Source organism: Ranitomeya variabilis, chromosome 5 (genome assembly GCF_051348905.1).
Source record: "Ranitomeya variabilis isolate aRanVar5 chromosome 5, aRanVar5.hap1, whole genome shotgun sequence".
Lineage (NCBI taxonomy): Eukaryota > Metazoa > Chordata > Amphibia > Anura > Dendrobatidae > Ranitomeya > Ranitomeya variabilis.
The window spans coordinates 415,998,039-416,010,168 of NC_135236.1; the positions used below are offsets into that span (position 1 = coordinate 415,998,039).

Genomic DNA, 12,130 nt, shown 5'->3' on the forward strand with positions numbered 1-12,130 from the left:
CTGCCAGCTTTCAGTTATAGGGACATGCACAGAGCCAGCTGTCAGTGACAGGGTGCTTACAGTTGCTAAAACCACCGAGCGGTGACTAACCACTGTATACCACTTTCTCCAGGTAGCAGAATTTTCAGTTGGACAGCATTGTACTGCTATTTACCTGCAGATTGACACCATATCGACAGTTAAAAGAAGTTATCTGAGGTGACATACATCCTGCACAAAAGTTAATAAAGTTGAAGGGAACAAGGTTTATTCCCCAAAGTACTGCAGTGTGCAGGTGCCAGGAAAGATCAGAGAAGCCCAGTGCCTGCGCACTGCAGTACTTTGCTCTGCCCTCAACAGGACAGAAGTACGCCTGCGCCAGAGCCACAGCATGAAGACAAGAAGAGGACATCGTAAGAAGATGGGAGGCCCCGGACCGGACAGGGACACCCATCGTACCGGGACCGCCCCTGGGTGAGTATAATCTAACCTCTTTCAGGTTACATCTGGGGGGGCTTATCTACAGCATTACAGAATGCTGTAGATAAGCCCCCGATGCCAATGTGCTTAGCTCGACTTCCATTTTGGGGGTGACCGGTTCCCTTTAAGTGACCTCATTTTACAAAATACACCTCTCGATTAATCTAGGGTTGCAGTGATCATATTGACATCACAGGTGTCAGAATCTTATACTATTGGGTAGTGAATAAAAAAAAAGTTTCACAAAAAAATAAAAATATAAATAAATTGTTTTATCCCCAGATTTTACATTTTTTACAATGAGAAATGGGTAAAAATGGCACCAAAATGTGTCTCACAATTTCTGCTGAACGTGGAAATACCCCCTATGTGGATGTACAGTACTGCTTAGACATACGGAGAGACTCGGGAGGGACGGAGCACTTTCTGCCTTCTGGAGCGCAGATTTTCCTAGAATAGTTTGTGGACTTCACATACAGAGCCCCCAAGAGCAGAATCCCCCCTCAAGTGACCCAATTTTGCAAATTATAACCCTTTGGGAATTTATCTACAGATGTAGTGACGAGTTTTACTCTATGAGTGTTTTCCAGAAACAAAACGACATGGATGTTACTGAGTAAATTGCAGACTGTAGTGACCAGTACGTTGTGTTCAGCTTGTGCTTCTTGAGAGACGCAAATGTAAATTAGGAGGGCCCTCATCACTACAGAAATGCCAAAGATGTGGGCACTAAGTGTAGTTTAGGCACACTGTAAATCTCAGAATGAAAGGGGGCATTTGGATTTGTGAACGCAGAATTTGTTGGATTTCTTCTGGGATGCAAGAAGCCATAGCACTATTCCAGAGCCTTGGTGCTACCAGTAACATGAAAGCCCCCTATATTTCCATTGACAGACCTCAGGGGACTTTTTTGTGGATTAAGTTGAAGCTTTTATTGTGAACATTTTACATAACATTTGGGAGCACATTTATCAGACGTGCTAAACTGAGCACTTACATCGGGTTTTTCCCATCTAAATTTCCAAGAGAGTCAATTCAGAAGAATTCCCACCCACACACTAATGAGGCAGAAGAGTTATTCTAGACTTAAGGTACCGTCACACTCAGCGACGCTGCAGCGATATAGACAACGAGCCGACCTAAACTAGATCGCTGGAGCGTCGCTGTTTAGGTCGCTGTAGAGACGTCAAACACAGCAACTCCAGAACGATGCAGGAGCGATCCAGTGACGTAACGGTGACTCACTTATCGTTCTCGCTGGTTGTTAGCTCCATGTCAAACATTGCTGGCGTCGTTGCTTTTGATGTCAAAACGTGACGATACACGCCGACCTGGCAACGAAATAAAGTTCTGGACTTCTAGCTCTGACCAGCGATGGCACAGCAGGATCCAGATCGCTGCTGTGTGTCAAACACAACGAGATCGCTATCCAGGACGCTGCAACGTCACGGATCGTTGTCGTTCTCGTTACAAAGTTGCTGAGTGTGACGGTACCTTTAGTCTAGCCTCTGTTCAGCAGTTTCCTTTTCAGAAATGCAGAAAACTGTGGCAGACTGTGCTTTTATGCAAGCCTAAAGAGACAGACACCGCAGGATCACAGGTGGCCAGACAGAATCCACAGTGCTTCCATCTGCCTCATTATAAAGGCTCTTCCGCCCGTGGTTTTGTCTGAATCATGTATTTCAGAGATTTACGTGGAAACCCCGAAGTAAGCGCAGGACAAATGTAAACAGTCTTATAGCGTTATTTGGGAGGCAAAATTAATTAATTTTTTTAACGCTGTTCCTCATGCAGTATAAGGAATTAAACTTATTCTTCAAGTCAGTGCAACTACAGCGATACCAGACATCTTTTTATATATGTTTGGCTGCTGTTACACCAAAAAAAAAAAAAAAAAAAAAAAAAAAAAAAAAGCATTTTATTGCAAAAACTAGGTTTTTGCATCACCATATTTAGACAGCTATAATTTTTCCCATTTGTCAGCAGTCATGCGAGTGCTTGTTTTTTTTTACTTTTATTGGTACCATCTTCGGTCGCAAAGTTTTTTGGATTGCCCTCTATTCTGATTTTAGGGAGGCAGAATGAACAAAAACCAGCACTTCAGAAAGTTATTTTTGCTGTTCCCTGTGGCAAACTTGATAAGGCAGCTTTAAACTTTGGGTCAGTACTTCAGCAGTGATTTTTGCTTTTTACGTTTCAGCGCTTTTACACAGTAAACACTTATAGAAATAATTATTTTTGCATCGCTGTAATCGAAGAGCTATAACTTATTTTTTCGCTGATGAAGCTCTATGGCAGCTTTTTTTTTTAAATCTTTTTGATCGCATTTTATTCCACTTTTTGTTTGGCGATGTGATGAAAAAGCACGTTTTTCCCCCTTTTTTTATGAGGTTCACTGAAGGGGTTAACAGTTTTATGGGTCGGGTCATCATGGACTCAGCGGTACTAAACAGGTACTTTTTTTTTTACATAATATAAACTGTATCAGTACAACATTTTTTATTTTCTCTTTTTTTCATATATTGTCCCACTACGGGACTTCACTTTCAGCAGCCCGATTGTTGCTATAATTCATTACAATGATTTTTAACTTTCAGTGCTGCACTGACAATGCCGAGACAGTGGTCTGCGCATGGTGAGGTGCTTGCCGTGGACAATAAATTACAGCAATCTCATGTACTTGTAAAACTTTTTGTAGAAACTTACCTGCTCTTTTTGACAACTTGTCATGCAGCTTATGGAGCGCATTCATAAGATTTTTCTCAGCTTTCTGAAACAATGAAATATGAAAAATCTCAAACACAATATGCAGCTATTTAACCTATGCCCTTTACTAGAACATTGTTTTTTAATATGCTTTAGTCTTCTGACTATTACACCAATGTTACCAAGTTATTTAAGTCAAAGACAGGTAACAGAACTCTAGAAATGATGTTCGAACATGCATGGGCATTTTTAGTGCATCTCTACTAATTTTAAAAAGAGAAGTATAGCTCATTGCATTTCTTATCTTACAGGTTTGCCATTATATACTTAAATATAGAGGTTGAAATAGCTCCACCACTGAGAAGCAGCCACAAATACAGCACAGCTTTACTTTGGACCCTTTCTAACTACATAAAAGATCCCCCAACCAACATCCAAGCTCAGGTCTCTATTCACATCTACGTGAGGTACTGGATCAGCCAATTTTGGAGTGACAGTCTTAGAGAATCAGACATTTATAGCATATACTGCAGATATGCAATGTCTAACATGTCCAAAGCAACATCTTAGTCCTTAGATTTCGGAAGCACCTCTATTCTATTCATTTCTCTTAAGTATCAGCACACGTTACCGCTGGCAGCAGCAGGAAGCAGGCGGCTGACAGTGTGCGGTACTGAAGAGGAATGAATACTCACCGCGATCTCCAATGAACACCTGGTATTCCAGCAGCTGGGCTCTGCTTGTGAGCAACGCATGATGTCCCTGTCATGTGCTGCTTACAAGCATTAAGCAGCTGCTGGCACCGGAGCAGGACGCTGTGACTGCGAGGGAGCAGAGGAAGGTAAGTAATGGTTTTAGTTTTTTTCTTTAAATCTTTTCTGATGGGGCCATGTATACCAGAACTGGGATGGGGCCCAATCAATCATACCAGGGACAGGATGGGGTCAATCGTATCAGAATAAGAATGGGACCAAGCATACCAGAATAAGGATGGGGCCATGCATACTAGAATAAGGATGGGGCCATGCATACTAGAATAAGGATGGGGCCATGCATACCAGAATGGGGATGAGGGGGACCATATTTACCAGGATAGGTGATCTTAAGTACAGAACTGACCACATTTTTTGCTTCCGTTTTATTCCTAATTTCTTCCTCTAAAACCTAGGTGCGTCTTATAGTCCGAAAAATACGGTGTATATATCTCGCCTACATCATGGTCAGTGTGCCGTGCCATTTTCCTCTCACCCATTCACTTGCATTGGCGAGTCTCGGCCATTTTACGCAGCCATATGACGCATGCTGCGATTTTTTCCTCACCCCAATTCCACTTGAGGAAAAACTTACAGATGAATACTGGAGTGGTGCCACTACTTAATTTCCTAGTATTATATTCTCTGACCGCCATTTTCTGTGACGTCCCCAATCGCTCCAGTGTTTTGGTGGGTGGTCTGGAAGTCATAACTCAATGCAAGACTACGAAAGCCAGAACATGGTTCTTATAGACTTACAATGAGAGCTTGTGACCATTACCTCTGACTTCCGGTCAGAAGTTGAGGTCACAAGCTGGCTGAAGACAGTAGCTGTAAATATAATACAAGTGTCTGGGAACTTAGATTAGTTGTAACACGCCAACGGTATCGAAGATAAAAAAAAGTATCGAAGATAAAAAAAAGTTGGAGTGGTGCTTCAAGTTCAAAAGGCCTGTGATTTTGCATAATAAAATGTAAAATAATGTAAGGCACAAGTGGACAACCTGCATCCCAGATTTACACAAAGCCTACAATGCCATTCTGTGCAGCCCCACAAGCATATTGACATTTTTACTTGCCTGCTCGCATGTATTTCCCCATGCCAGAAAGCAAATGTAAAAGGTGGTTATTTACAGAGGCCATCTTATTTTAGTTTATGGGTGTAGTAAACACGATCGTGAACGCTGCATGAGCGGTTCCCTTTCTAGAACTTCCACCTATCATTTATAGCTTATACAATATCTCCGATAGGCCATAAATGCTTCAGATTGAAACGCCCAATTAAATTTTACTACGGCTGTTGGGTTTGGTGTTGGCACCACATGGTCAGATGAAACCAAGACTGCCATCTCCTGCTATACAGGTTTTTAAGAACAAGAAATATATAATACTTACATCACCAGGTAAATCTTCAGTACTTCTTACTAAGAAAAGGGGAGAGGGATAAAAAGTGAATAATTTTAGTATTAGTGTAAGGTTATACAATAAAGCAAACTAAATTATGTATTTTGTCGTTAACATGGTTATCTGTTTTCACAGAAATTTAGGTCACATACACCTAATGTTTTAAAATACAAACTCAAGAAGTATTTAACAGTCCCTGCTGCTCCAACCAATGGCCTCAGAGGTGATAAAGTCAACTGCATAACGTAGCTGAGGCTAGTGATTAACTGCAGTGGTCACATGCTGTAGACAGGACATCATTGCAGCAGCGCTGTAAACTAAAACCTGGAAGAGGCAGAGATATGGCAGTGGGGTGGCTTCCACAAGCATAGATTCCTTATTTTGTTGTGTGAACACAAGACAAGTGTCTAAAATATTTAAACATCTGCCCACAAGCAGCAGGTCGGTTACAATAAGTAGTATACTTACAGTATAGTGAAAAAAGGTGGCACTCGCCATCCAATTAAAACAGTCCTTTATTTAATCCATAAAACGAGTACAGCAGGAGGAGCGGAAACCTTCTGTGCACAGGACCCGTTGAAGCGCAGTCAGCACAAAACGGCTGTCGTCCACAGGTTTCCACTCCTCTCCCACTGTACTCGTTTTTTGAACTAAAACGCCTGTTTTAATTGGATGGTGAGTGCCACCTTTTTTCTTTTTTGGACTATACTGGATTTATCGTTTTGGTGTGCACCCGTTTTCCTACAGTTGTCTGGTATTCAGCTAATACAGGTAGATTTTCAATCACAGCTGGGATAATCACAGAAGTGCCGGCAGTACACTCCCTAACACATACTTACGTTTACACCCTGCCACCCCAGCGTTAGTTCCCCGAGAGCCCCCCCCCCCCCCCCGGCTGCCTAGTCACATCCTTTATGTCCCCACAAGACTGCTCATACCAATCACCAGCTGAAGTAGTATCTGTCAATAGACTACCGAGGTCATATTTGCTACAGTCGCTACAAGGGGTGTAAAGGATGTAAGCAGAGGTACCATGATAAACCGAAGACCAGCAAGGAGGAACTTAACAGTAAATGGGTGGAAATGCATTAAGAAATTATATAGCACAAAAACTCATTTGCGGTCAAATGCTAACTAGGAAACTCTGAAAAATCGCTGGCTTTGGTATACGAGAACCCCTTTAAAGACAAAAGCAACATTTATGCATTACAACTTATTGATGCCTCATTTGAAAATTCAGTATATTTAGTTTAAGTCTTAAAACTCCACACATCTTTGTAGTCCGTGAAACCATAAACAACGTCATGAATTGTTGAATTGAGAAAAAAAAGAAGCACATTCACAGGAATTTGCACTGTGCCAGATTATGAAAAACTGACATATATAAAGTTATGAAGGAACCAAGTTCCATCCTTGATTACCAAGCCGTTGAAGCCTCACAACCTGGTGCCCATTTATAGCAAATACTGAATAAGGCATATACAGCTATAGACCTATATTTACATCTTCCACTTCAACCCCTTAAGAGCTAGGACAGCTCTGAGGGCCTTTTTGCCGAACAAATTGCTGTTTGTTTTAAAATAAGTTTTAAAAAAAAAAAAGTATTGAAAAAAAAAACAAAACAGGGAAGTAAGTCCAAATTGGATGAAAAGGCGGGGAATTTCAATGTTCTCTTTACGGCGTGTAACGTGCAGTTTAATTTTATTTTTTGATGGAACAAACTTACACATGTGGCAAAAAGCTTTTTTTTTTTATTTATAAACAATGAAATAGTTCTAAAATCAGTTTAAAAATCGTTTCACCCCCTAAACTTTGTATTACTTTATCCTTTAGAAAGAAGGAACCACTAAGAACAGATAATATTAGAATCCTAGAGACAACCAAAAAACAACAAGGATCCCTAAAATATAACCTTTATTAATTATAAAAGCTAAAAACAGTTTGCTCCAATATAAGAGACAATGATATTAGGAAAATACTCAGCTCAGAGAACAAAATATAAACTAATTCACCCTGTCAGGTATCCTATTGTTGGTCCCTACCTGACAGCGGAGGTTGGCACCCTAAGTTTCTGCGGTAGGCGCCCCCGCTCCTCGACGACTGGCCCTAATAGCCCTAATTACACCCTACATTCCCTAAAGGAGACCTACTAATTACCAATACCCAGAAAAAAAAAAAATGAAACAAATAAAAAAAAAAATAATAAAAAAAAATGCAAAAATTAGAATAGAAAAAAAACAAAAAAAAAAAAAAAAAAAATGAACTCAGCAGAAAAAACAAAACTTATTTTGTACCAGACAAAAAGGTCCCTAATAGGGAGTAATAGAAAAATCACAACTATTGGGTGAAAATATCGGTGTCTCGTTTATCCAAAAAATCTCTCAGCGGGCCACTCAATCCCACATTCCTATTTAAATAAACATAGTCATGTGTATCCAAGATTTTTCAAGTAGTCAAATGACTCCCAGATATACAGTGTCCTCAATAGGACTGTGGCCCACAAACACAGACATCCCCACAACAAACAGGGGACCACCAGAGCAGGTTAAACAACCAGACAACACCCCATAGTTCAATACTGTAATACACGCTTCTACTCATCTGCGTCCCAGAGGCGTTGTGGGTGGTCATACAATCATACAGCTCCGCTGGTCTCCTGCCGGGATATCCTCCCTATACTGCCCGACGCGTCCTCCCCCCCCCCCCCGTTGGAATCCTGGGGGTTCATCAGGGGACATGGAGCAATGCCACAAAAAAGTAAAGATGCAGGAGCGCCATTCATATCGTTGCCATGTTATACATCGGACTGTCTCCTCCACGTGGGGACAAGCCACGCCCCCTCGCCGCGCAGCCGGAAGTGCGTCACTGGAGCGCATCTGCGCTCCAGACGCCTCTCATGACGTTCCCAGCCAGATACGCATATTGAGGGGGATCACCCTCAATCACTAGAACACACTGCGCATGCGTCCAAATATGGCGCCCGCCCACCACAAATCCAGGGTAGCGCGCCTCTTCAAAGAGCTGCATGCTCAACACCTTAATAAGGACCACGCATGCGTAAGCTCAAATGACATAAAACCGGGAGATGCTAAATAACGAGGGTGGAGTAAGAGGAACATGATCTCCAAGATGTCAATCAAAAACTGTGCACACGCCCCCTCACTTCCCATATGGAGGCGCACACAATACACAGTAAAATTTATCTCAGTGGATCATCCAGCGTCAGCCCAGGAGCGTGCACCCAAAAGCAGACATTTATATATTATATACCTAAGTATCTCAGAGATATCCACTCCATATAGACATATATATGGTCATATTAAACAGGCACCCAAAGGATGCCCACCACAACGGCATAAAGAAACCACACTCCAAAAAAGAAACATAATAGAATGAACAAACAAAAAAACAACAAACTAATGCATAAGAAAAAAGAAAACAATATTTCCATTTATTAAGAGGGTACAAATCTACCCAACAGGTTAAATATTCGTAAGGACCCAGATGGTTTTTAGATGAAGCTCGCGAAGGAAATCGGCTCGTTGAGGCCCAGAGGGCTCATCGGTTCACCCCCTAATCTTTATATTACTTTATCCTTTAGCCACTTAAGGGAACCTGAACCTGCGGTTTTTTCTGCAGATTCCACCTGCGGTTTTACACCTGCGGATTCCTATTGAGGAGCAGGTGTAAATCGCTGCGGAATCTGCACAAAGAATTGACATGCTGCGGAAAATACAAAGCAGCGTTTCCGTGCGGTATTTCCCGCAGCATGAGCACTGCGGATTTGGTTTTCCATAGGTTTACATGGTACTGTACAACGCATGGAAAACTGCTGCCAATCCGCTGCAGATCCACAGCCAAATCCGCACCGTGTGCACATACCCTAAGTGGGAGACGTCAGGCACAGATGCAGAAGTATTACAACTTGCCCACCTCCTGAAAAGCGTGCACTATCAGGTACTATGCAAATCTAGTCTAATGAACAGAACATGTGCATATATGTGTCTTGCCAAGTGTGTATCTTAAAGAGAATCTGTCAGCAGGATTGTGCACAGTGAGCTACACAGTGTCTGGTCAGAGCCGTTATATTGATTACAATGATACCTGGGTGATGAAATCCATCTTGTGGTTGCTTTATCTTTATTTTCAGTTTGTAGTTAATGATATGCCCATGTCATGTCCCACGACTTGAGAAATCATTTAATGTTTGCATTGTTTGTGTTCCATCCTTTCTTTCTAGGCAGAAGTTTGCCTTTCCCTTTATTTTGTCCCAACTCTCTCACTGTAGTCCTGTGATGTATGTTTGTTCACGCCCTTATTCTCCATTTTGTCATCATCCCCATATCTGTATGCATCCTATTACATGTCCTCTGTTGAATATTCCTTTTTACCTGCTACTTTCATCATAATACAAGAATTTCGGTTAAAGCAATCCTCTTTTCCTGGAGTCTTCTTACATGAGATCGTGGCTGAGTTAAGCTATCTGATAAATCGGTATGAACGTGAGTACAGGTCAATACGGAAGCGCCCAAAAGAAAGGCCTATCCAGGCACCACTGCGTTCTACATATCCATGAGTCAGAATAGTAAAAAGGAATATCCTGCCTTCAGAGACAGTAACTCAAGGTCTGTGCTGAACCTCAGTGGAAAAGGACATTTCCCAGATACACAGTAACCCAGTTCCCAGCCAGACCCCAGCGTGCATAGAAGCACACACTGCAGATAAACAGTGAGAAGTATAACCCTCATCATCCACTCTTCCTGCCTGCAAACAAATCATGTCTGAAGCGAGGTATACAATGTCCCTACCAGACTTACAGACACAGGAAAGAGACCTAGATCCCCATCCACCAGCTAGTGAAAGGGGAAAACGTACAGTTAAACCTACATGGAAAGTCATGGAGAATTTAGAGACTGAAAAAGGTGTTGTATATCGTGATGTGTCTTCACTATGGGAGAAAGTGCTGAGTCACATAGACACTGTATCAAGGCCTGCTTCTCATGAGTTACCACTAGAGGGAGTCCTAGAACAATTATGCACAGCATACCAAAGGTATATGGAGAAGACTGACCAATACATTACTCTCCTGAAAAAACTGAATCTGCCAGAGACTTTAAAAGAATTGCAAAGTTTCCAGCAACTTAATTCTGAAAGGGACTGCACCGTACGTGACATTAAAACCAAGATAGAGGCTAAAATTGCACGGACACCAGATGCATCATCTCGCTCATCCAAATCGTCTAAGCACTCAAAACGCTCATCTAGGTCAAGTTCATCAAAATATTCCACTCTCAGCCAGCAGCTTATAAGGGCACGTGCTAAGGCAGAAACGTCTAAGATACAAGCAGCCTTTGCGCAAAGGAGAGCAGATATGGATGCAGCCACAGCACAAAAGAGAGCAGAAATGGATGCGGATGCAGCACGCAAGGAAGCTCTGGAGAAGGAATGTGAGCACGCAACAGCCATGGCGGAGTTAAGGATCCTGGAGCGAGCTATCAGTGGGAGTCAAAGAGACAGCATCAGTTTGTGTGAAGTGGAGGCGGAGGACCCTATTGAACGCACAAGAGACTACGTGCTAAGCCAAAATGGCGAACAGCAGATCATCACTAACACTCCTGATGGCGTTCATGCTTCTCCAGGACACCAGGATGCCGATCCACTTACAGAACCCTACACTCAAGGTCAGTACAATGCTCCCAAACTTGAACTTCCTTCGTATTCCAGTATGCGCCAAGACCATGCATCTCATCAAACTCCACAGGCTATTATCTACACGCAACCCAATATACCGGCAGGTCATTATACTCTCGACAACCGCACAGTACCAGCTCCGCATGTAGCAGAGACTATACCCACCAAACCGGTTGCTGGACTAAATGCATATGCCACTCCATACTTACCCACATTTCAAGGCCAAGACGTCTCCACTCCTATGTACAACACCGCTCAGCCCACATTCGTGCATCCTAAGTCAGAAAGAACAGACATGTCCGACTTCGCAAGGTACATGATTCGCCGCGAACTTACTAAAACCGGTCTCACAAGGTTTGACGACCAACCTGAAAATTACAGAGGTTGGAAAAATGCCTTTAGAACCGTAACTAGTGACCTCGGCATCACTGCTGCCGAAGAGCTGGACCTGCTAATCAGATGGCTAGGACCACAATCCACCGAGCGTGTCAAGAGACTCAGGTCTGTACATATCAGTAATCCAACGGCTGGTCTCATGGCTGCATGGGAAAGACTAGAGAAAAACTTTGGCAGTCCAGAAGCCATAGAGGACGCACTGTTCAAGCGATTACAGAGTTTTCCAAAGATATCAAGCAAGGACAGTTCAAAGTTCCTAGAGCTCAGTGACTTGCTGTTAGAGCTCCAGCTGGCCAAGGCAGACACCCACCTACCTGGCCTCAGCTACCTGGACACTGCTCGTGGAGTAAATCCCATTATCTCCAAGCTACCGTACAACGTGCAAGAAAGGTGGACTACACTAGGGTCAAAATACAAGAAAGACCATCAAGTGTCATTTCCTCCATTCTCCTACTTCTGTGAGTTTATAAAAGATGTGGCAGAACGCAAGAACGACCCAAGCTTTTCCTACCAAGAATCCAGTGGCCCAGCTTCACCTCCTTCTAAATACGTCAGCGCACGCTCGAACGACAGAAACCGCAGGGGTCCAGTGTCAGTGAAGAAGACGGATATTCTTCCCTTACCAACACCAGCCCCAGACAAGAGTAACAAAGGTGAAAAGATAGAGAACCCAAATCGTGAATGTCCCATCCACAAGAAGCCACATCCCTTAAAAAAGTGCA

At 42.7% G+C, this 12,130-nt stretch overlaps 1 protein-coding gene across 1 annotated transcript in view; it reads right to left on the reverse strand.

Moving 5' to 3' along the window:
• Positions 1-12,130, reverse strand: part of LEMD3 (LEM domain containing 3) — a 153,178-nt gene that overhangs the window by 129,881 nt on the left and 11,167 nt on the right. The window contains exons 2-3 of the mRNA XM_077265196.1: positions 5,313-5,341; positions 3,166-3,229 (exon numbers count right to left, since the gene is read on the reverse strand). Of these exons, the coding sequence (XP_077121311.1) occupies positions 3,166-3,229; positions 5,313-5,341 (93 nt within the window). The remainder of the gene's footprint in view (positions 1-3,165; positions 3,230-5,312; positions 5,342-12,130) is intronic.